The sequence below is a fragment of the Atheta coriaria genome, unplaced genomic scaffold (genome assembly GCF_025399875.1).
Source record: "Atheta coriaria isolate IRGN ID8LTWV9N9 unplaced genomic scaffold, Caltech_Dcor_3.1 hic_scaffold_9_pilon, whole genome shotgun sequence".
Taxonomy (NCBI): domain Eukaryota; kingdom Metazoa; phylum Arthropoda; class Insecta; order Coleoptera; family Staphylinidae; genus Dalotia; species Dalotia coriaria.
The window spans coordinates 6,249,220-6,274,289 of record NW_027045451.1 but is presented as its reverse complement, the minus strand read 5'-3'; the positions used below and the strand labels follow the sequence as shown (position 1 = coordinate 6,274,289).

General features: G+C 37.2%; 4 protein-coding genes and 1 long non-coding RNA gene across 12 annotated transcripts in view; 2 read left to right on the top strand and 3 right to left on the bottom strand.

Annotated features, from left to right (window-relative positions):
* The window catches only part of NaCP60E (Na channel protein 60E), a 72,655-nt gene extending 52,154 nt beyond the window's left edge, over positions 1–20,501 (top strand). The window contains exons 3-24 of one of the 6 annotated variants that reach the window (XR_010549650.1): positions 4,278–4,498; positions 7,770–7,953; positions 8,095–8,452; positions 8,523–9,131; positions 9,198–9,348; positions 10,026–10,240; positions 10,312–10,482; positions 10,557–10,750; positions 10,810–10,915; positions 10,980–11,118; positions 12,369–12,542; positions 12,599–12,922; positions 13,012–13,348; positions 13,415–14,006; positions 14,104–14,400; positions 14,463–14,945; positions 15,001–15,476; positions 16,376–16,595; positions 16,673–16,812; positions 16,879–16,943; positions 17,212–17,378; positions 17,463–17,603. Coding sequence is in view for 5 of the 6 variants with exons in the window: in XM_065310530.1 (XP_065166602.1) it covers positions 4,278–4,498; positions 7,770–7,953; positions 8,095–8,452; positions 8,523–9,131; positions 9,198–9,348; positions 10,026–10,240; positions 10,312–10,482; positions 10,557–10,750; positions 10,810–10,915; positions 10,980–11,118; positions 12,369–12,542; positions 12,599–12,922; positions 13,012–13,348; positions 13,415–14,006; positions 14,104–14,400; positions 14,463–14,945; positions 15,001–15,476; positions 16,376–16,595; positions 16,673–16,812; positions 16,879–17,686 (6,199 nt within the window). In the remaining variant the exon portion in view is untranslated. Of the gene's footprint in view, positions 1–4,277; positions 4,499–7,769; positions 7,954–8,094; positions 8,453–8,522; positions 9,132–9,197; positions 9,349–10,025; positions 10,241–10,311; positions 10,483–10,556; positions 10,751–10,809; positions 10,916–10,979; positions 11,119–12,367; positions 12,543–12,598; positions 12,923–13,011; positions 13,349–13,414; positions 14,007–14,103; positions 14,401–14,462; positions 14,946–15,000; positions 15,477–16,375; positions 16,596–16,672; positions 16,813–16,878 lie in introns of all 6 variants that reach the window. The other 5 variants (XM_065310532.1, XM_065310533.1, XM_065310535.1 and 2 more) reach the window with 5 other exon arrangements.
* LOC135797946 (uncharacterized) lies at positions 4,120–4,482 on the bottom strand. The gene is made up of 2 exons (XR_010549652.1): positions 4,360–4,482; positions 4,120–4,301 (listed from the first exon to the last, which is right to left on the bottom strand). It is a non-coding gene; the product is annotated as an uncharacterized lncRNA (long non-coding RNA).
* On the top strand, positions 5,873–7,179 carry LOC135797939 (leucine-rich repeat-containing protein 15-like). The gene has a single exon (XM_065310540.1). The coding sequence runs from the start codon at positions 5,953–5,955 to the stop codon at positions 7,030–7,032; it is 1,080 nt and encodes a 359-aa protein (XP_065166612.1). The 5' UTR covers positions 5,873–5,952; the 3' UTR covers positions 7,033–7,179.
* ND-18 (NADH:ubiquinone oxidoreductase subunit 18) lies at positions 20,470–21,782 on the bottom strand. Of its 3 annotated transcripts, none has more exons than XM_065310551.1 (5): positions 21,622–21,782; positions 21,374–21,515; positions 21,121–21,296; positions 20,828–21,040; positions 20,470–20,776 (listed from the first exon to the last, which is right to left on the bottom strand). In XM_065310551.1, exons 1-4 carry the CDS (start codon positions 21,678–21,680, stop codon positions 20,863–20,865), a joined length of 555 nt encoding a protein of 184 aa, XP_065166623.1. In that variant the 5' UTR covers positions 21,681–21,782; the 3' UTR covers positions 20,470–20,776; positions 20,828–20,862. The 3 variants fall into 3 exon arrangements, with proteins under 3 accessions (XP_065166623.1, XP_065166624.1, XP_065166622.1); XM_065310552.1 differs by having other exon boundaries at positions 20,470–20,765; XM_065310550.1 differs by having other exon boundaries at positions 20,771–21,040.
* A 737-nt stretch (positions 21,783–22,519) lies between these two features.
* Positions 22,520–24,812, bottom strand: Psn (presenilin). Its single transcript, XM_065310539.1, is given in 3 exon segments — positions 22,520–24,005; positions 24,008–24,287; positions 24,358–24,812. Coding segments are annotated over 3 exon segments (1,359 nt in total). The 5' UTR covers positions 24,511–24,812; the 3' UTR covers positions 22,520–23,079.
* Between the last annotated feature and the right edge of the window lie 258 nt (positions 24,813–25,070).

Sequence of the window (25,070 nt, the reverse complement as noted above, 5' to 3'; positions counted from 1 at the left end):
AAATTGCATTTTTTCAAAAGATTTAAAACATGGTGTGAAAAACATCTTGTATTTTGCGAACTAATAGATTTTTTAAAGTTTGTCACCGCTTTTTTAAAGTTTGAAAGTCACCCTACACGATGCATATCCCTTCGATCTACGAGGTCTTTCGGAAATTGAAACCATGGTGTGGAAAGCACCCTGTATCTCGAGAACTATATGACTTTTTTCTAGTTTCTTACCGCCATGCTAAAGTTAGAGAGTCTCTCTACACGATGCATACTATTTCAATTCCTTTCGGAAGTGCCCTAAAATTCCTTTCTAAAATTGGCTATTTTCGAAAAAATTGAAAACATGGTGCAAAAAACACCCTGCATCTTAAGAACTATTTGATTTTATTGAAGTTTTTTACCGTTACTTCCCTTCCGGAAGTGCCCTAAAAGTCACTTCAAAAATTGCCATTTTTGTCCCAAAAATTTCATTTTTGGTGGAATAACAGGGTTGAACTTTGAAATCATTATTTCGGAAAATTGGTGGTAAAGTTTAAACTGATCAATTAAAACCACCTTTTCGATTTTCCCCAAATGTTTCAAATCAAAGTAAGACATCACCAGGATTCTAGTAATCCAGGTTTGGTTGGCCTATTTTAATTAGTTTTCATGTTATTGACCATTTTTAATTAATACGTAAGTGTTGATAATTGAAAATTTTAAGATGTTATATAATGTAAAATTTAATTCTACATACAAATGTGAAAACCGTTTTTCTCTATCTCTAATGGTTTTCAAGATGAATGCGAAAAACTGGTTTATTCGATTTGTCCATTATTTTCTTAACAACCAGTTTTTCGCACTTATGGTGAAAACCATTAGAGATGGAGAAAAACGGTTTTCATATTTGTATGAAGAATTGCATTTTACATTATATAACATCTTAAAATTTTCAGTTATCAACACTTACGTATTAATTAAAATGGTCAATAACATGAAAACTAATTAAGATAGGCAATCAAACCTGGATTAATAGAATCCTGGTGATGTCTTACTTCGTTTTGAAATATTTGGGAAAAATCGAGAGGTGGTTTTAATTAATCAATTTACATTTTACCACCTATTTTCAGAAATAATTATGCTATCGGAAAACTGACTTGATATTTTTCGTCCCCGTGGAAACCTCAATTGATTAGCGTTTTCCATTTTCTTCTAGCTTAAAAATTTTGGAATCCAAAAAGAGTCAAGTGTAACCTCTTGATCTTTTGAGAGGTCTTTGGTCAACTTTGGAAAATGGAAAAACTAAATCTGCCATTTTATAACGGCATGAACAAAATGAAGAAAGTTCTTTTCTATCTTTATTATTTTCCGAGAAAATCGCAGCAGAAATTTATTTAGGCACATGTTATATTTCAAATTTTTAAATGTTATCTTATCTAGGATTTGATGCTGAACATCGGGGTATTTTTGGTTTTGTTTATTTCTATTAGTTCCTGAGATAATTGATTCTTAAGTCTCGATGAGAGTGCACATTTCATTTAATGAGATTTACTGCAAAATTTCTTACTGCTATTCGGTGAACAGTTATTTAAATTGTGTCATTAAGAGCCCTCTACACAATGAAGTAGTTCTCAATATTTAATTAAACAACTATTTCAAACGTCAGGCGACTCCGCCAATTTTTCATAATGAATAACTTTTATATAATTTAAAATTAAATTACTGTTTTGTCATTCAGAAATTCAACTTTGCAACTTTTAATTTAATATTTCGAAGGGAACATTTTAAGAAAAAGTTCGACTCTGTTGTTCTAGCAAAACAAATTTATTTGACAAAAAAAATTAAGAAAAAGTTCAACCCTGTTATTCGACCACAAAAATTCGACCTTGTTCTTTGACAAAATGAAATTAAGAAAAATTCTACTCTGAAAAAATTTTAACAAAAAGTTCGACTCTGTTATTTGACCAAATAATGCAATTTTGGGACACAAATAGCTATTTTGGTGCTTTTAGGGCACTTCTGGAAGGGTTAGGGGTTGGAAAGATACGGATCACGTAAAAATACTCTCGAATTTTAAGATGGCTGTAAAAAACTTCAAAAAAATCACATAGTTATCTAGATACAGGGTGTTTTTCACACCATGTTTTAAATTTTTTGAAAAATGCCAGTTTTTGAAAGACATTTTACGGCACTTCCAGAAGGCCTCGAAGATCGGGAGGGTATGCATCGTGTTGGGAGACGTTCGAATTTTAAAATAGCGGTAATAAAGTTTAAGAAAATCAATTAGTTCGCGAGATACAAGGTGTTTTCCTCACCATATTTTCAATTTCTTTGAAAAATGCCAATATTCAAAGGGTATTTTAGGACACTTCCGGATTGGTTAGAAGATTGAAAAGGATTGCATTGTATAGGGGGACTTTTGAACTTTAAAATTGTTGTGACAAACTTTTAAAAAAATCAATTAATTTGCGGGATAAAGGGTATTTTGCGCGCCATGTTTTTAATTTTTTTGAAAAAGTCCAATATTCAAGGAAAATTTTGGGGCACTTCTAAAAGGACTAGAAGATTGACAACATCTGCATCGTGTAGAGGGACTCTCGAGCTTTAATATGGCGTGACAAACTGTAAAACTGTCAATTCGTTCTCTAGATACAGGGTGTTTTCTACTTACTTTACGAAGTAAAGTGCTACTTTCTAAAAAAAACACTTTTGAGCATTTTCAGAAATGCTCATTAACTTTAACATGGCGGTGAGAAACTGTAAAAAAGTCATATAGTTCTGGAGATACTGGGTGTTATTTTGCTGACCACAATAAAAACGAAAGAGATTGAACCAGGGGCTTTTAGATCTTCAGTCTAACGCTCTCCCAACTGAGCTATTTTGGCTTATTGACAAAGGATTGTTGCAATTATACTACACAAATCATTGTTTTCATACAAAGAAAAAAATCAATTTCTGAAATGCATTTTAAATCAAAGAACACTCGAATCTTTTTGGTATGATACAGGATAGCAGAATGGTACAGAATGCTTTTAAATTTTTGAAATGAAAACTTCTTTAGAATCGGTATGATTTCATATTATCCCACTCCTGATACTACTTTTGTCTCATTCTCTCGCAGTGCAGTGTTCTGAAGGTTTCACTGCTACCGCGTGTGAACTATACACATGATTTTTTTTTTGTTTAATTTGCTAAAAGCAACACGAATATAATTGACGGAAATATACTGAATTTTATCGAAAAAGAAAATAATATTTGTCTTATTTCTTAAAACACTTGCAATTATAAATAAACCCAGGTTATCCTTCACAGTTAGTGATTATCCAACGTTATCCCCGGTGATGTAGCGTGCAATCTTCTCTCGTGTTCATTTGCTGCATTTTCCCAACCGTCGGGAAGTATAGTTGTAGCTGCCGCGTTAGCTCGACGTCCCCGTCGGCGCTTTTCTTCTAAATCAACCCTGACACGACTAGAATCATTTTCATCATTCCCAAACCAACAAAAAATTCGCTACGTAAAACCATGTAGCTATGCTTCAAGCGTATGATTTTTCTTACATATCTTTTTTTGTCCATTGCTGGTGTGGTGCAAAGAGTTATTGTAATATCGCTTGAATTTACTACACACGAGCTTATGTAAGTGCGTTTTTTTGGGAATTTCCGAGCGCGAGCAAATGCGAATGGAAACGCGTCAGACATAACTTTTTAGGCCGTTTGCTTTTACGTCTCGATTTATTGCCACTTACATCGGATCCAACCGAAGCGTGGAAGGAGATAAAAAGCGATAATGCTCGAAAATAATATTTCCGATGTGAAAGCGATGGATGAATCATAAAATCACGAACAAATTATTAAATACATGATCTGTCCGTAATATTATCTCATGATTTTTATGCGTTTTTTTATTATTGATTTTGGAATTATTCAATACTAGTTTTTGAGGATTCGTTTTAATAAAAAGTAGTCTAGTCGTACGTAATTATCTACTTGTTTTTTGGGTCGATCGCGTCAATAAAAATAATTTAAAGAAATGACTAATTCTAACAATTATATAACGTCATCTCGATTCGAATTATATAAAAATAACTATGATTAAATTATCATACTTTTCATCATACTCAACTTTTATGCCGTATTTTACACTCTTCAAGTTATATTTTTAAAACATAATGTTGCATATTTTATTCTTCGATATTAAAGTTAGCTCCATGCCACATTTTCTCAAAATTGTTCCAGTAGTTCTTGCGTGAAAGCGTAACATACAAATAATATTTGCTAGGATTAATATTTTCCAATTTGTTTGTTTTAGGTATGTTTTTTTAGCCATATACACCTGCGAGATGACCATCAAGAGCGTCGCCAAGGGCTTCATCCTGAACAAATACACGTACCTTCGGAATCCGTGGAATTGGCTCGATTTTGTCGTCATCTCCAGCGGGTACGCGACGATAGGCATGGAGGTCGGCAATCTCGCCGGGCTGCGCACGTTTCGCGTGCTGCGAGCGCTCAAAACGATATCCATACTGCCAGGTAGGTCAAAACATTCCACAACTTGGCTCATAAAGAGGTCATTATTACTTCTTGATAAATCATTATTTATTATGCCTGGAAATACCAATACCCGCAGAATTTGCATAATCCATTCAATGCTCTGGAAATACCACAAAACAAACAACAATATTTCCATGAATTTTATTTCTGCTGATTGTACGGTATTAATACAAATAATTGAAGCAGAACTAACTCAGTTATATTGCACCAAAGCGTCAAGCAACATCTCAGTTAATGATAAATTAACCTTTAAAATGTTATCAATTAATACCGCAGCAATAACTTATATTTTACTAGTGGTTTTGTATGGTGTAAATTGTTGTGATTTTATAAAAGATGTGAAAATCCAAATGCGACTAGAAAATAGAAAGAATCATCGTGGAATAACAATGAACAGTTGTATTGATCGAATTAACTTAGGCGATAAACTTCCTGAAGACATTCGAGTAATCAACCAAACAATGCCTGAATTGGGAAAAGATGCTTTTCGCAACTTAGTAAAACTACAAGTGCTCAAAGTGGAAAACAGCAGTGTTCAATATTTATCCGCATATTTTTTGCGTAACACACCTAGACTAAGAGAAGTGCATATTACTGGCAACAATTTCTCAGAAGTACCTTCTGATACCTTCAATCGTGGAACAGTTGTGGAAGTTTTAATGTTAAACAACAATAAAATCACTACTGTCGGCGGATTTCAAAACATGGTACATCTCAACAAGCTCAAAATGAGACATAATTTAATCAACGAAATCAAACCAGATTGGTTCGTGAACTGTTCGGCAATGCGTATTTTGGATTTTAGCCATAATCTGATAAAACAACTCGATGCCAAAACATTTCATCATCTGAAACGAATCAAACATGTTCATTTAAATAGTAACTTAATACGGAAAATAGGCTCGAAAACATTCGAGCGACTCAAGGACTTGAAACAACTGTCGTTGAAACACAATCTGTTAAAGGTTATCAACGCTGACATATTTGGTTCGAATGTGTTGAGTATGGACATGTTGATGTTGAGCGCAAACAGTTTAAATTACATCGGCAAAGATGTTATGAATAAGCTGACGTTGAAAGAGTTAAAAATCGATGGGAATCCTGTCTTTTGTAATTGTTTAGAAGAAATCAGTGACTGGTTAAATGTCACGGGAGGATCGTTGATAACCTCTGATGGATGTACAGGCTGCGACCAATTGCCAGTCTGTGTATTTCCCAAGATACTCAGCATTGAATGCAAGCCCACCACAGACGACTTTGCGAATAATAAGTTTTTCGACCTGGCAGCGAGAATTCTCGACTCCGAGCATCGAGACTGTGTAAATCTCGACTTTACGAATACTAATAATTCATGAGTCTAAGGTCATGCAGTGAATGTATTAAAAACAAATACGTAATAAATAACAAGTGCTAAGAAATACGGTTCCTTAAAAATGTTTAAAAACAACGTTTTATTTTGTACGCTTTTTATTTTTTGTTTACATATAAACAAAACTAAATCTTGTGAATCATTTAAAAACATCCGGGTGACTTACAGTGTTAAACGAAGTGAGCTGCTTCAAGACGAATACATATCCGGTTGTATAACTTCGAATGCTTTTTTATTTCAACCAGTTAAGATGGAAATCGATGGCTTTAACGGATCCAAATTCAGAACACTGCCAAAAGGTGCCTTTGAAAATCTTGAAGAACTCGAACACTTGACTATAAACTTTGTCGATTTGCAAACTATTGAAAGTAAAGCATTTAACAAGTTACCGAAGTTAAGCCACGTCCACATCACGGACAACAACTTGACAACATTCTCATCAACGGTCTTTCAGCGTCAGGTGCGTCAACAGATCAAAGTGCTCAACTTGTCTGCTAACCATTTAAGTGATATGGAAGGGTTCGCCAACATGAATAAATTAGAAAAGCTGGATCTTCATGAAAATAACTTAGAAGAAATAGATACTGATTGGTTTCTGTTCTGTTGGTACTTACAGTCTATAAATATGAATACAAACAAAATTAAACAAATAGGATCAAATAATTTTATGCACGTACATATGTTAAGAGAGTTATTTTTAGATGACAATCAAATATCGTCAATTGCTTTAAATAGTTTCAAAAATCTTGAATATTTGAAAATTTTAAGTTTACGCCATAACGAACTACAATATCTTCAAGCTGATATATTTGGAAAGAGAGAAGTGGTTTTAGATAGTTTATTATTGAGTGGAAATCTAATCAATTATTTGGATCGTGAATTTATGCAGAAAGTGACAGTTGGGACATTGTTAGTTGATGGAAATCCGTTGAAGTGTGCTTGTTTGGATAAAATAATATCATGGATTGCAAGCACAAAAGGAACGTTATTAAGTTGTGACTTACCCATTTTACCATCATGTGTCGTTGCTTCAGATTTAAATTGTACAGAAACTCTGGTTGAAGATCTAACACGTGAATTTTTAAGCTATGCCAAAACAAATGTTAAACAATCAGATTATCTTTGTATAAATTTAGACGTATAGTATGATTTAATCTGAACTTACCTTTCATCGATCCGTAATCATTTAATATATTCTCTTTTGTTGCACTTACTTTGTGTTCTACGACATCTGTAAAACTATTGATATTGTAAAGATATTGTAAATGAAGTACGAAATATACAGCAAAAACTTGTTTTATTTAATTAATCTATTGAAATTAAGATTTCATTAGAATAGCTTAGTTATGTCTCCTTGCTTGGGGGTAGGCCCCCATGTTGTGACGACGATTATGACGTCTGTGTGGACTGCCAGCGGTCTTCCTCTTATTGCCACCCTCTATGCGGCTGACTCCGGGAGTCATAATTGTGCCACTATCGTGGTGTACCATCGCTTTTCTCCCGGCATCGACTTTGGTCATAAACGCGGCTAAAACGCTGAGGACCACCAGAAAAATCACAAAACGCATTCTTGATTTGCGTCAATATATCTGAATATAAAGGAATCAATCGTCTTTGTTTTTCACTGGATTATATTTACTCTGCACAAATGTATTTATAAGTTTCTGTTATCGCCTTTTCCATGTGAATAGATTGCCCATTGTTTGTGAATAATTTAGCGTAAAATTAGTTTATATGGAGGAAATTAACTATTTCTAAATAAAGCGATTCTTATTTATTTTTAATAAGCCGTGTGCACATTAGTATAGTCATTTAAATAATTTCTTCATTTATGCGGAGGCGTATTTTGAATCATTAAAAATTATGTGTTGTTGTTTTCAGGTCTGAAGACCATCATTAACGCACTGTTGCATTCGTTCAAGCAATTGGCGGAAGTAATGACGTTGACCATCTTCTGTCTGATGGTGTTTGCCCTTTTCGCGTTGCAAGTGTACAAGGGTGAGCTGCGCAACAAGTGCGTGTTGAAAATGGACGACCACAATGCCACGTACGAAGCCTGGTACAAGTAAGTGGGCCCAATATTTCCATTTGTAAACGGTCATCAACAAGTTTGTCTTGGAACGGTTCCAAACGCGCTCATATATCATGATAGCAGCTTTTCCGAATAGCGATTCAACGCTTTTTCTTTTCTATGGTTCGCGCGCAGCTGGACGACGAATCCAGAGACGTGGCTGATAAAGAACGAAACGGGCGATCCGGTCATCTGTGGGAACGTCACCGGCTCGCGCCACTGCCCGCCGTCGCATACGTGCCTCTGCGTCGGCGACAACCCCAACCACGGCTACACGAGCTTCGACAACTTCCTCTGGTCCATGCTCACCACCTTCCAGCTCATCACCCTCGACTACTGGGAGAACGTGTACAACATGGTGCTGTCGGCGTGCGGACCAATCAGCGTCTCGTTTTTCACGATCGTCGTTTTTTTCGGCTCCTTCTATCTCATCAACCTCATGCTGGCTGTGGTAGCGCTAAGTTACGAGGAGGAAGCTGAGATCACCAATGAGGTCCGTACCATCAGATTCGCTCAACAAAAACCTCAAAATGTAACCATGTTTAAATATTTACTCGCCACAGGAACGTAAAAAAGAGTTAGTAGACCACCGAGAAGACTCCACTTTCAGTTTCGATCCGGCCAACATCCATGTAAAGCAGCTCTCAAAGCACAAGATTAAAAAGATCGACGCCCGTAAAGGTGTTCTATTATCGTCCTACACAAGAAAGAGAACACGGCGGAGAAAACGCGGCCGGAGCAATGCGATAACCTCGCCGCCTCCGGAATTACCCTCGGGCGAGATAAAAGAAGAGCCCAAGGAGCAGAAAACCTCGTCCAAGGGCAGCGCCAAGTCCTCTCCGAAACAAAAATCCAGTAGATCTGTTACACCCAGTCCAAGTCCCAGTCCACGTAATAGCAGGGCAAGTAATTCCCCACGTCCCCAACTGTTACCTCTACCGCTACCAGCACCAAAACATGTACAACTATCAGATCCCAAATGTCCCGACACCCTACAGTCAGCAAACACCTTAGCTCCCCATAGACTAGGACCACACAGCAGACAAACAAGTAGTAATAGTGAGGGGAACAATAGAGAATCATCTTTGGATGATTCCGGAGTGGTGGATGATCATGATGATGGTGATGTGACATCAGAAGATGTTGGATCACAAATACAGCCTGTAATCAGGGTATGTTATTAATATATTCAACTCCCACTTTAGTAATATTAAAACATTATTCTGTCATGTTTACAGAGAGTTGAAGTAACACCAGTAACATTATCTGTAAGTCCGAAAGAAATCAAAGTGATCAAGTGCAATGGCGTGGGCGATTGCAAAGGGGGCACGAAGAAGCACAACATGTACACGCTGCCGCCAGACTACCTCTCACACATAGTCGTAATAGGTATGAGTTTAGATTTTTTCCATCACAAATAAAATTCCACTTTTTTCTCCTTTTCTTTCCAAGTATCTGTAGGAGTAGGTATAAAATGGGTTTCGGAGCGCAAAGCCATATAGCAATGCAATTTATATTTGAATCGGAAACTCTCATGAATAAGTGAACAGGAAGAAATGAGAAAATCTACTAATCATTTAAAATTTAAAGAGATACAGGATAGAAAAACTGAAACGCAACGAAAAAATCTGTTTCGGTAAAATCAAATATTGTTGGATAATTTTTATCACTTTGTATATGTGTATACAGGAATTTTTCACTCTAATCACGCGCAAACACTTTAAGCATTTCGCGCGTATAAATCAACTCGCGTTCTTTGCGAGGCGCCTGTTGGATGAGCAATGGGAAGGAATGCAAACCCTCGAGGCGCGCACCGTCCTTGGATAATTTACGAACGCTCGCCGGCTATAATTCATACTCGATTCAATAAGTTTGCGCTCGAGTGGCGAGTACACGAAACGTTGAATGCCCACATGCCCACGGCTTATCTTGCTCTATACATAAAACTTAAAAAGTGGAAATTTTCAATTTGCTTAATGCACTCAATATTTTTGATTGAATTGAATTTAATTAAATTAATTTAATTTCAAACTCAAATGATTTTCTTTGTTTCTGTTTCGTTGAAGATGATCTTCCTGATAGAAACTGCCCTGGTTGTGAACGCTGCTGCATGGATTACAACGGGTGGCTGCAGTTTCAGCAGATTATGTACGGAATCGTGAGAGATCCGCTTTTTGAGCTTGCCATTACGGTGTGCATCGTGCTGAATACCGTTTTCCTTGCGATGGAGCACCACGGAATGAGTGAAAGTGTTCTGAGGGCTTTAGACATTGGCAATAAGGTAAATCTCACAATTTCAAAACTTACATTCTAAATTTATATAATTTTATTGTTTTATTTTCTTATTTCTAGGTGTTCACTTCCATATTCACTCTTGAATGTTGCCTCAAACTAATGGCTCTAAGCAAAGACTTCTTTCAATGTGGTTGGAATATTTTCGACTTGATCATCGTCTCTGCTAGTCTGCTCGATTTAATTTTTGAATTAGTGGATGGTCTTTCCGTGCTTCGCGGTCTCCGATTGGTAAAATAACCGTTGAAGCAATTTTCGCAAGGAGTCCTAATAGTTTTATGTTATTGTTAATGTGATGGTTATAGCTGCGGGTATTGAAGTTGGCTCAGAGTTGGATTACGATGAAGGTCCTGCTCAGTATCATCATCAGCTCGATCGGCGCGCTGGGAAATCTTACCTTCGTGTTGGTGATCGTCATTTACATCTTTGCCGTCATCGGCATGCAGCTGTTTTCTAAGGATTACACTATTGATAAGTTTTATCCTGATCCAATACCCAGGTATACACTTTTCTATCAAACCAATACCAATAAATATTTCATATTGATTATGCACTCAGGTGGAACTTTACCGACTTCTTTCATTCCTTCATGATGATCTTTCGTATTCTATGTGGAGAGTGGATTGAGCCACTTTGGGATTGTATGAGAGCTGAAGCGCATGAGGTATTTAAATTGTCGTTTTTCGAAAGTTAGTATTACTTATAAATTTATTGATGATTTTGTTTAGGGTCCTGGAATTTGTTTAGCGATCTTTCTGCCTACACTGGTGATGGGTAACTTCATGGTTCTGAACTTGTTCTTGGCGTTGTTGCTCAACAGCTTTAACAGCGAGGAGCTGAAGACGCGCAAGGAGGTATTCGTCAAGGGGAGTGTCTATTACGACTTACCAATACGGCACGTGGTAGTACTTTGCCTAAACCGTTTAATTTTCTCCAGCAGTACATTGATCCGAGCATAGATCGTGTAGAATTTCTTACAAAACGCTGAAATTTTAAACCCTTTTATATAAATTCATTCATTAAACCCGTTCATTTTGTAGTTTTGTTTTTACTACAACACACTTAAACTGCACACTGTAGAAAATTTAGAAAACAAAAATCGATCAAAGTTAACATGACCTTGACTGTTACACATACCCTTTTGCACTTAAGGCCACCTCAAACCAAAGATGTTGCTATTAATTAAATTTTTATATCGCTTTGCATATACAACCTCACTTTTATGAAATTGGTTATGTAACATAACCCTTATTTATAACTTTCATTCCGATAACATGAAACACATTATTTATTTATGTTCTTTTTAACTTTGTTTTGTTTGTATTGATTTCAACTTATAATTTTTATGTTTTTTGTACAAAATAATTAATTACATTACTATTAATAGAATTTTTGAATCTAGCAATTTAGCTAATCATAGTCTAGAGCTCGCCTAGACCAAGAATAAAATAGCGTTGGCATTTTTGAATATGATTATACTCGTGCAGAAATGTAGTTAAAAAAGTAAGATTGATTAAGAAAGAGCAAGCAAGGTACTATTTAGTGTCTGCTGGTAAGTTTCACGTAAGCTCTCTCTCCTTTTGTGTTGTGGAAATGGCGTGACGTTGACGTAAATGTACGTTTTGCATGTGGTGTCTGAAGTCTGAAAATTCTACGTTTTCGCGTTTCGTCGTTTTTTCTCAACCTAGACTGTTACCTCCTTTGTTTCGTCTTTTCTTTAAGTCTAATTTAGAGCATAACTTATATTAGGTCCTTTTCTGCATCTTTCAACTTTGCTTACATTTGCTTATATGGTGATGCAATTTATTTATTCCCGCACAGCTTTACCAAATTCTAGCACAATTGTTATCATGACATTACACACAATGATTGTGTATGTATGTTTTGTGTTTGTTTGTATGTGTTTCAGGCACCTCAAGAACAACCCCAAATTGTACGGAAACGTACAAAGCAATATTTGTTCAAAATTAATAATTTAATATTAATTTGTTTTCTTTCCCAAGCTGTTGATGTTTGTCATAATTGGTGTTTGATGTTTCATGTGCTTCACATAACGGATTGGAAGACGATGTAATAATTTAGTTTTTTGCTGTTTTCCTCTTATTTAAAAACATAGGAAGTGGGCGATGAATCGAAACTGGCGCAGAGCTTTGACCGCATTCGTGAATTGGTGCAGAAGAAAAAGATTACACGAATGCAGGAGCAGACGCAGAATGATGATAATTCGCGGTTGGAGCAAATTGTCCGAGAAGTGATGCAACGCCATGCTGAAGAAGAAGCCTTTGCTAGAGGTACAATATTGTTACTAATATCAATAAGAATTTTGATATAAATACTCTCGTTTTAGTTGGTTTAACAACAAAAGCCATTCAACAATCAACAGTTGTGGCATTTCCTCGTGATAAACGCAGTTATCAGGAAGCTATGAACCGACCGATTTCAATCATCAGTTACGAACCTCCCGAGTATCAAGAAACTCTACACGAAGGTTTAGAACCTCATGTTCAACATGTACACTACGAGGATACTGGTAACGGTCGTAGTCGCTATGCGACTCTAATCAATGGCACTTCAGAGGACACAGAACACAACTCCGAGTGTGGCCGTAAAGAACCTGCTCCTTTGTTACAAAACATGTCCTCAGGGTTAGGTACAACCAATGATAGCAAAGGTAAAACTAATTCCACTCCATCCTTACTAGTTTTAACAATCTTTGATGTTTAATTATTGTTTTCACACCTCGCATCCTTTCCTCCTTAGACGAAAGCGTTGAATCAGTCGAGATGAAAAACTTCAACCGCGGCATCTCCGCCGATACTGAACACGACGAGGAGTCGGCGCTCTGTCCCCAACGCAGTAAGGACGATGCATCGTCGGTGGGCGGCCCAATGGGTGGGCAAATTGGTCCCGACGGCGCTGGTCCAGGTGAAGACAAACCGTGGCAGGCAATCGCTTCTTATGTTGACGAGTTGACTGTAGGTGGCAGGAGGAACTCGAAGGGGCAGTACATTGACGGCATGGGCAACTTCCCGTACTTCGGTCGCAACAAGACACCACGCACCCCACCCGATTGCTTCCCGCACCATTGCTATGAAAAGTTAGACCCTTCCCATCCTTCACTACATCCATACTAAAATACTAATGTTGATTATCTGTTATTTAGGTGCATTTGTTGGAACCAGCTACTGCAGACACCGATTGGTAATAGGTGGACCAATGGAAGAACTGCAGTTATGTCTGTGGTGGATACACCTGCGTTTGAATGGTTCATCTTAGTGCTCATTTTTGCGTCGTCGGTGACTCTCTGTTTCGAAGATATTCATTTGGATGAAAACCCTAGACTGAAGTCCATTCTATACTGGACAAACCTTGTTTTTTCGATGATCTTCGTCATCGAGATGGTTCTCAAGTGGATTGCGTTGGGTTTTCATAAGTATTTCAGTGAATTCTGGACTCTGCTGGACTTCCTCATCGTGTTCGTCAGTTTATTCAGTCTGCTCATCGAAGAAAACGAAAATTTAAAAGTCCTTAGATCTTTGAGGACTCTAAGAGCGTTGAGACCATTAAGAGCAATAAGTAGATGGCAAGGAATGCGTATTGTAGTGAACGCATTAATGTACGCCATCCCTAGTATCTTCAACGTGTTGCTGGTGTGTTTGGTTTTCTGGTTGATATTCTCCATCATGGGCGTCCAGTTCTTCAGCGGTAAGTTCTTCAAGTGCGTGGACGAGGACGGCGAGATTCTCCCAACGACCGTAAGTAACTTTGCACGGCATGCAAACCGAATGCATTAGTAGAGCTTGAGTAGGTCTAAATTCGAACGTTTCTTGCGCTTTCCCAACACCCGTGCAGATTGTAAACACAAAATGGGAGTGCTTCGAGCAGAACTTCACCTGGATCAACTCGAAGATTTCCTTTGACCACGTGGGCATCGCCTATCTGGCATTATTTCAAGTGGCCACCTTCGAGGGATGGATGGAAGTCATGGCCGACGCAGTAGACGCTCGAGGGGTTAATCTTCAACCACAAAGGGAAGCCAATCTCTACGCGTACATCTACTTCGTTATCTTCATCGTGTGTGGATCCTTCTTCACGTTGAACCTCTTCATTGGAGTTATTATCGATAACTTTAACATGTTGAAGAAAAAGGTATTAACTTTGAATGTAATTCTGATTCTGGTCATGATTACAATTGATTTGTTGGTTCGCAGTACGAAGGTGGAGTGTTAGAAATGTTCCTCACCGAATCACAAAAGCACTACTACACCGCTATGAAGAAGCTAGGCAGGAAGAAACCTCAGAAGGTTATCAAGCGTCCCTTGAACCCATTCCTGGCGATGTTTTACGACCTGTCAAACTCGAGACGGTTTGAGATCGCCATATTCGTGCTGATCTTCCTTAACATGCTGAGTATGGGCATCGAGCACTATGATCAACCTCATGCGGTCTTCTTCCTGCTCGAAGTTAGCAATGCTTTCTTCACCACGGTGTTTGGTCTCGAAGCGATCGTAAAGATCATTGGCCTAAGGTATCATTACTTTACGGTGCCGTGGAACGTCTTCGATTTTCTACTTGTGTTCGCGTCTATATTTGGAATTTTGATGGAGGATATTATGATTGACTTTCCGGTGTCGCCGACTCTCCTTAGAGTAGTGAGAGTTTTCAGAATTGGAAGGATATTACGATTAATTAAGGTAATCCTAATATTTAGTTATAATTATATTATTTTACCATCAATATCATTCTTAGGCTGCAAAAGGAATTCGTAAACTTCTTTTTGCGTTGATAGTCTCACTTCCCGCTTTGTTCAACATCGGGGCACTATTGGCCCTGATTACCTTCATCTACGCCATAATTGGGATGTTCCTATTTGGACATGTCCGGCAACAAGGTGCCCTAGATGATATGGTGAACTTTGAAACTTTTGGACGGTCTATGCACCTCCTTTTTCGGCTCATCACCTCAGCAGGATGGAATGATGTGCTCGAGAGCTTAATGGTACAACCACCAGATTGTGATCCGTCGTACATGGGTCAAACCAATGGCGATTGTGGATATCCGCTTTTGTCAATAATCTACTTCACTAGCTTCATCATCATCAACTACATGATTGTCATCAACATGTACATCGCCATCATTCTGGAAAACTTCAACCAAGCACATCAAGAGGAAGAAATAGGCATTGTTGAGGATGACCTTGAGATGTTCTACATTCGTTGGTCCAAGTAAGTTGTGCAACTTCGTTTGTTTTCTTATGTTTTTGCATACCACATTTTACTTCTACAACTCGTACGTACAAACTTACATTCTATAAGAGTGAAAATAACATTTCAAGCAAAACTTCAAGATTTGAGAAATGCGCATGTTAATTTTTGAAAGTAACTTTGCTGAAACTTTTCTCAAACTTAGTATGCTGTCTAAACAACCAACTCTTTTAACATTTTTGGCTAGTTTTATAGCCAAAAATCTTAAATTTACTCAATTCTAACCTCTCGACATAAAATTTGTATCTACTAAACATGTTTTTACCGTAGTTTGATAACGTATCTCTAAAGATTTCATTTGTAGTTGCGTTTAGTCTTTTCTTTTTTTGTTTTGGTTTTTGGGTAAATCTTTAAACTCTTGGGATACTTTCGTTTCTTGGTACTATTTTGAGCTTCTTTTGAAAATTGCACCTTAAGGCTTTAGGCTTTAGCCATATATTAGCAAAGCGCTTTCATTGCATGAAAGTGAACATAAAACAAATAACTTATGATTGTTACGGTTCTAATGCGATTTGTTCAACAGGAAAGCAAAAAACTAATCTTAAATTTTAACATTTTTACTAAAGCGTCCTGTGGTAAGGTGCAACATAACCATTTTTGACCATTCCGTTACTTTCGATAACCAACAGACGTGCACGCAAATGAAATCTCACGCAATTACGATACCTAACCAATTTTCTAGTTTTAAAACAATGAGAGCGTTACGAGTGACATAACCTCACTCTGCAGCTACATACACTATATAACACTATACACTCGACACTCGACACCTCAACTAGGCTAATTCATGTTGTTGACGATGTCTTCTTGCGACACATTTGACGGAATGGGAAGTAATTGAAATTTTACGTGTTTTCCAGATACGATCCGCACGCGACGCAATTTATTAGATTCTCACAATTGTCTGATTTCATTGCTTCTTTAGACCCGCCTCTAGGCATCTCAAAGCCGAACACCGTTGCGTTGGTGAGTTTTAATTTGCCCATCGCTAAAGGCAACAAGATCCACTGTCTGGATATCCTGCATTCGCTTGTCAAACATGTGCTCGGACACGTGGAGGAGACGGATAATTTCAGACAGGTAAGAGTGTCTCATAACTCAAAATAAAATATTTAGAAAGGTTGATTTATTAACTTGTGTGTGATTGTGTGCTCCAGTTGCAAGATCAGATGGACGTTAAGTTCAAGAAACAATTTCCAACGCGCAAAGAGTTGGAGATTGTGTCCTCCACGCGCATCTGGAAGCGGCAAGACAAAGCCGCCCGGGTGCTGCAGAAGGCCTTCAGGAATTACGTTAAGTAAGTGATTAGAGTGGGTTTTGAGGTGAGATGTGCAAGATTGATGTGGGTGGTTTGTTATTCAAGGCGCAAGCTGGAACTGGAAGCTGAGCAAGACGTGGAGGACGAACAGACACAAACATCGTCACCAGGTGATTGGAAGGGTCGCCTCTCGGCGTTCTTGCATGTGCATCGAGGGAGTCGCGCGTCCTCTCGCAAGTCCTCCCGGGCCTCAGACGCGAGCGACCTGAGCGAACTGGGTGGCCCGTGGCTGAATCTGCCACTGCTGTTGCTTTCGAGCGCAGCGAATATGGACCCGGAGGAGTTGGACGCGGCGCGCGAGTCCGCCGATGTCAGCATCAAGGTGCACGGGGCGACCCCGGACGCCATCTCACCAACGCCTGCATCTGTCCCAATCAGACGGCGCAGCATGTGCAACTTCCCGTTCTTCCTGCGCCACCAGGACGCCGTCGACACGACGGAGCCGGCCGCGCCTGCGCTGAGCCTGCACCCAGCCACCGCCGAGGAGGCACGTCCCAAGCGCGGCAGCATCGTGCGCCGTAAGCGCTCGGTGAAGGCCAACAAAGGTGCGAATCACGCGCAGCAGGACGCGACTAGTGTCTCTTCCAGCTCCTCCGATGCGAAGCACGGCACTGATGTTAGCATTTTAGTGACGCAGGCATCGCCCGATTCACCCGGCGCACGCCGCCCCTCACTTATGCGTCAGCAGAGTGAGGCGGCGGCCGGCACCGTGGTGCAGGTGCTGGTGCACCGCGAGAGCGAGGAGTACCGCGCAGCCGACGACAGCGCAGATGAGAGAGACGTCCGCATCATCGTCCCGCCCCGCCAGCCGACGCCCCCGACCTCGCCCCCGCAGCCGCCCCACACCAGCTGATCCCACTCACCCTAAACCTAAGTCATGTACATAAATAAATACATAGCAATAGCGTAGTGACTAAGCCCTAAGCGACCTATGTAATACTAAAATGAATAACAGAGATCCAAACTCGTAGCGGACACGTATCTACACGCTTGATTCGTTTTCGATTGAATTTGAATTACTCACGTTCGAAGATATAAACATAACGAAACACACAACTACAAAAATGGTAAAGTGATTAATTCTAATTAATTAAAGAAAAGGGGAACTAATTACGACGTTGTACATATTACCATGTAAAGTAATTAAGCGAAGCGAAGACAAGGTGATTTTTTAAAGATTGTAGTTACCTAGCTAGTATATCAAAACAAACAGAATAGCGGGTAGCTATTTTGTTCGACGTAAACAAACAAACAAAAAAAAACTACTAAAAAGCAAAAAAGTTAAATAAAAAGATTCCAGTAGCGTTAGAGGAGTAATAAGTAACTTATCGTTAATAAATTAATCCAAGCGATTAAAACGTGAATAAATTATAAAGTTTTTTGTTTCAAATTACGAACGAAACATTGATGTACATTTCAATTGATTCAATCTCATTCTAAGTCAATTACTAAACGAGGAAAAGCTAGTGGTGAATTTAACGATTAACGAAAATAGCTGATCTTTAAACATCCGTAGCTAGTTTGCAGAGATTTAGCAAATCTTTTAGCTTGTTTTTAACGATTAATTGTTACCGATTCGTTCTCGATTCATTGCATTTTCTTACTTGACTCAGCACAAAGCCTCAACGCAAAAACCGACGATTAATTAGGTGTAAAGAAAATTGAGAACAAACTGGAAATTCGTACAATCAGTAATCGTAATAAATTAAACGTAAACTAGTCACTATTAAGATAGATTTAATGAAGAAAATCTGTACATTTAGCGAAAATGATGTTAGAGGTGGAAACTAAACCTTAAAAACAAATGTCGCGTCTGATTATGATGAATTTAGGATGAACCAGAGACATATCGTGCTTGGGACATGATCAAAAATATCAAAAGTAATTGCTTACCGTTCCGAATTTCGCTTCAATATGCTTGTGCAACGCATGTTTTTACAAACTTACTCACGTCACTGCGCTTGTCCGCCATTTTCGAACGACGCTCGTGTGGCAACTTTGAATCCATCAATTTCGAACGATATTCAAACTTTTCGGCGCTGATTTTTCCACTTTGTGAGGCAGCAAAGCATAGCTTTTCGATACGCTTGACGCCTGAATATTATACAATAAACGTAAACGCAAATAAAATACATTTGACAATATTAAGCGAGTAAACGATTTATGAATTGCGAACAATTATGGCGTGAACAAAACAAAAACAAGCAAAACCAAACAAAAACGTTAAACGTTTATGGCCTACAATTAGAGACTAGAGTCTTACAAGGTAATTGATGAACATAAATTGAACATAAAATGAAAAATTTCAAAAATTAAAGCAACAATATCGCGATTTTTAAATGAATGTATAAAAATAGAGCGATAGATATTTAATGTTAACATTATCAAGTGAAATACATATAAATAATGAGAATTTAAAATTTTAAAATTAAATGAGATATTTATTGTATATAAATATGAATATATATTTAATTTCAAACAGAGTTACAGCTTGAAGTCGATTTTTAACACTAAAACAAAGCAAGTACATGCAAAACTTGAGCAGTAATGCCTAAATAAACTTAAAGTAAGTGCTTTTTATAATTATTTGCCTCTATGGTGTGTAAATAGTGAAGAATTTAAACGAAATTTGAACGCATTCGTTATTTACCATTACATTTACATTCAATTGTGATATTAATAAGATTGAGATATGTTTAATATTAATTTTAAGTTTTTTAATTGTTACTTGATACTTGTTGTATTTTACTTGTTACTTTCTGTGCGTTATCATGCAGTTGTATTATTAAGATGTGCACATGTTTTTGAAACGCAAGCAAATTACTGAAAAGTTACTTGATAAACGAAGCGCAGCTCGTCAAACACGATTTTATCGACACACGACGTACGTTAATTAAATTTTATGCCAAAATATTTTAATAATGTACATACAGAGAGTTAAATATTATGAGCTAACGTTTAAGATTGTATCCAGTCACACACAAACCAAGAAAACAAAACCAAGAAAATTTTAAACACATCTACAACCAATTAACTGTATAATCTTTACCGAGAGACATTTTCAATTACTTATTGATTGTAATCATTGTAATTATGTAATTACGTACGCGTGCAAACGTACACATTGTTGGTAGTGATGTAAAATTCGTTGAACAATCGATTTGCCTAGATTGCCTTTGAGATTATTACATTTTTCAATTCGAATGTATTAAACACTATTGTAAAATTAAACCAACAAAAGCGAACGAGCCGAGAAAATCTTCACATTACTATAAAAATAATGAAATTAATGAATAATAAAGTATAAATACGATATCAATAATATAATGATAACGAGACAATTGAATTGACACAACCGAAAGAGTGACGCCGTTTCAAAATGGCACCGATGTGAAACGTAAACATTTAAACTATAAAGATAAACTAATATGAAGATAATTGAATGTGTATTAAAACTATGGGATATCATTGTTAATTTATTACTAAGTTTAGATAACGACATTGATGATACTATCATATATTGAACAGATGATTTTAGCATGTAATTAATTAATATTACAATTAATTGAGAACTTTAGATCAAATTGGGTATTTGACGCTTTTAAATTGAATCGAACAACAAATAAGAATTAATGCTATGTTTTAAACAAAGTTTATTAATGAGAAAATATTTATTTATGTTTTTATTGTTTCCACATTAAAAAGTTTCAGGTGAAACAGGTAAGATCGTGTGTCTAGCATGAAGCCATTGGTACTGCAATTTGTTTTCATTATCTAACCTTACCTAGACTCTCCTCCATCGCTGTTTATTGCAATTTGAACTCGTTTATTTGCGTTTTAACTTCGCGTTCGGACTTTCTTAGCGCAGATATGATCCTGTTATAAAATAAACCTGTTTCGAAGTTTAACTGGTGTTTTTGGTTGTAATAGTCCTAGAAACGCTCTTAAATTCATATTTATTATCATAACATGTACACATGTTAAAATTAGTTACATTTTCTTAAATTTTTGTGGCTAGTATAGATTTCTTTACTTGGTGGACGTACGGGAACGCCTGCTCCAGTGGAAATTGTTAGCATATGATTTTGCTCTAGGTGGTTTTTGTGTAGTTGCATCAATGAAATAATTCCAGCCATTTTTCTCACAATGAGCAATTGCTTCCTCTTTATCATTAAACTGGAGTTTCATATTAGATAAAGGATCTCCACTACAAACATTAACATATTAAGTTAATAATTGGTTGCAGTATTTCATTTAAAATATTAAATTTAAATTTTCTGAAATTACCTTGAACACCAGCCCATCAATGGGTTTTCCCATCTCTCCCTGTTATCAAACTCCATCTCCCAATGGCCAATGTTATCTGTTCCACTCTGCATGCAATTCTTGACTGGTTCATAAATACGAACAGTTCTAGTTTTAATATGTTCCTCAGGAACTCCAGTAACTACAGAAATATTTTCCTAAAAAGAAATATTATCATTTTAACTAGAATTAAAATAAGCAACTTCTCAATTAAGAAATCTATTTGAAAATGTACCTGTCCCTTTATTGTTATATAACCTGCCAATTTCTGTTTTTTCTCAACTTCTTCTTGCTTCAATAAAGCCAAATCTTTACGGATCAGAGTCGGTTCATTAACAGCAAAGTGTGGGGAGCTTGTTCCAAAGGAAGCAATTGGCCTAAAATCAAATATACAATGTAAATATACCCCATAATTTAAGTAAATAATAGAACATATTATTGTTTTCAGGAATTATTTATGTGTATGTTCATGAGATAACTTACAGCTTCAGTGTTGGGCACCGAGCTGCTCCCATACATCTCATCAGTAAAGAAGTCATCATCAACGAGTTTACTACTGGCAAATTGAGGAAAATATAGTGTGATTATAAATTATTTTGGAACGAACATCAGCTGAAATTTTGACAGTTTGGTAGATTATACCCAAGGCCATCCCTCTCTCTTTCAATTCCCCTATTTGCAACGTTGCCAGGTGATACCAACCAAGTAAACTTCGAACACTCTGTTGACAACACTTCGTGATTTAAACAATTGTTGAATAATGAAAACTTACTAAAACTTATTGATAAAAATTAAAATATCAAAATAAGGTATTTTAAGGCATGTCGAAAGGATTTCGACCCATTAAATGATATCTACAACCAATATAATATCAACAGTCTGCAAGCTCGTCGTCAGGTGGCAGATTCAATTTTCTTCTTCAAAGTCGTAAATGGCTTCATTGATGCACCGGAAATCAACAGTTGTTTTGAATTCGCGCCAGTGGGGTTTTCGCTGAGATGTAACCGTCTACTTAAAACTACAAAAACAACCAAAAACTATGTGTATAATGGTCCTCACAACCGCATTGCTCAACTTGTCAACGCCCTGCATAACAAGGTTGATTTCTACAGTGGCTCGCTTGGTGCTTTCATTCCGGAGGCTAAATCACGTCTACTACAATTTCCCTAATTTTGGCTTAAAGTCATTCTCAAAACTATTTTCTTTCAAGTTCTCTTTGTTCTTTTCCCCCTCATATTTATTTATTTATTTATTTTTCAAAATATTGTATCTAATCTAATTGTATATTGCCTATTGGCGTAGGTATCTATCTTTTAAATTAAAAGAATATGTCTGGTGTGAAAGAGGTTCTATATAAATGTATAATCATTTGTCTCTCAAATTGTGGATTCTTTCATTATTTATTATTATTAATTACAAAATTACTTGTATGTACATTCACTAATTATTTATCTATGAAACAAATATTTCATTATTTATTGAAAGTGTCATGCTTCAGGTTTTCGCGCTTTCACTACATGCTCATCCCATTCAACATCTCTCTGATATTATCTCATGAATTGTCTGTCATTTCAATAATGTTTAAACACAGGAACATACAATAAATCATATTGATTAATTTGAGTTATCAAGCGTAAAGATTATAAATAAAAACTGATAATAAATAATTTAATGATATTCACTTATCAATTTAAGTATAGTTATTGTTCCGATTTCGTCTTTTTTATCTTTGGACTTGGTAATTGCCAATTGTTGAATGAATTTTGATAATTTTTGTCTAACTAATAATAAGTTCGAATATAAAATTTACAAAATCTAGTAAAAGTTTCAATCGACACTTTTATACAGAAAAAAATTTTTTGTTAAATAATTATACTTTATAGTTAATTTCATTCAGTAAATTATTTAATTAATACTCTGGTTATTCACGCATTGATATCATTAAATAAACACCTGCTCATTGCTCAAACTATCAGCAAACGGGCTAACAATAAAATTAGTTGCGAAGTAAAATATCAATCCGAAAGCAATTGATATTGGCAGAGCGGGCAGCGCCTTCTTGAAAATCGCTAACAACAGTAAGGTCAAACACAATCCAATCAGAATCGCAACGAAACAAGCCAGCGTAGTATTCCAGTCTCCATATGAAGACGCCTTACCAACCAAGACACTGTAGAAAATGAAATCGCCTAAACCTAGTTTAACACCGCGTTCTTCTTCTGTATCTGAGTGTAAGGTTGTTGTTGGACGACCGGCAGCGCCGTTATCATGCACTTCAACTTGTCTCTGAGCCGCTCTGGCCGCATGATTCTGAACCCAGTCTTCAGTAAAGCCATCTTGAGCTGAAGACCGCCTCCCTGGAAGACCCGTTCCCGCAAATTCTGCATTGGCCATGCCCACATAAGTATACAAGACAGTTGATGAATAAATCAACGCAGGGAATATCTGTTCATTCCTTTCCTGAGCAGTCTCCACTAAAATTCGAAGAGGACCTCTTGGTGTAAGGACAGCAACCAAATCCCATACAGAAATCACCAACAAGACAACCCATGTTGTCCATTCTGGCAGATACTTGATGAATACTAATGCCATCAAAGCAGCAATAAAGATCAAGTAGGCTTGTTGGAGAATGAGTGGACCTTTCCAATGAATAACAATCATACCCATCACTCCAAAATTCCACATCACTATAAATAGTGTGAAGAGATCACATGGTATGTTATAAGCCCTCAGAACTTCCTCCAGATATAAGTATGAGAAAATGCTGAGCAGCATCAGGGATGATACTATCAACCATCCATGGATAACTCTATAGTATCTGTATTTATACAAGACTATAAGCACAATAGTCATCACCACTATCACCCCATAAGGATGAGTGAGTTGGCCACTGCATTCCATACTTTAGTACCAGTCTCAGTGCTTTCTTCATGGAAAGGTGTATACACAAAGTAGATGTCTTTGACTGAGTAGAATGTGATTGAGCGAATTGTTGCTACAACAACCATCATGCACAGAGACACAGGAGCAAACAGTTTAATCACATGTTTTGCACCATATTTCAACTCTTCTTCATCTTCTTGCCAGGTGCCCTCTGCTTGTTGCTGGTTGCTTTGTGGACGGATTCGGACATCAGCACCTCCACTTCCCTACAAATATGGACATGTACAATTAATTTCAAGCATAAAAATTGGTTAATGCTGGAAGTAAATTTACTACCTCGCCGCCGTCTTGTTGTTGAGATCGCGACCGATGCTTGCTCCGCTGGTCTTGGGGGCGGACGTCGCCGCTGCCGCCGTTTGCGGCTACGTGCCCGTCCATCAGTCTTGTGTTCTCCGACGGATTATCGAACTCGCTGTCGCTGTCTGACATGCACACTGGTTATCCGGTGCCGTTTACCGTTAGATTTTCCCCACCGATGCCACGGTCTACTTGTGCAACGGCCGCCGAAGAAGAGCGGGCCGTGATGAAGAACTTTTGTGATGGTTTTGGGCTGGTTGAGTCTGACAGGTGTTTGCACAGTGAGACGTCCGGTTGGTGGCGCCCCCTATAACTCTTGAAATAAAAACTTTATATTATTTAAGTAACAAACATCTATTTCTTGAATAAAATATAGTTGTATAGTTTATTATATAGTTTATTATCTAATTAATAATTTTTTTAAAAGTAAAACACACATGCATTTTGTTTTTAGTAAATTATCTTAAAATTTTGATATTAGGTAAGCCTTTTTTTATCGTGAATAACAAAAAAATTGATAAAATTGATAAAACAGCGATATAATCAAATCTAGATTTTAGGATGTAATTATAATCGTTATTTGTCTTGATCGTGGATGTGAGGACGTCAGGTTTATCCAATTAATTAATTTAATCTCCCAATAGGCGTATTAGCATGTATCCATGCGTAATTTTGCATGAGTCATTTCATCG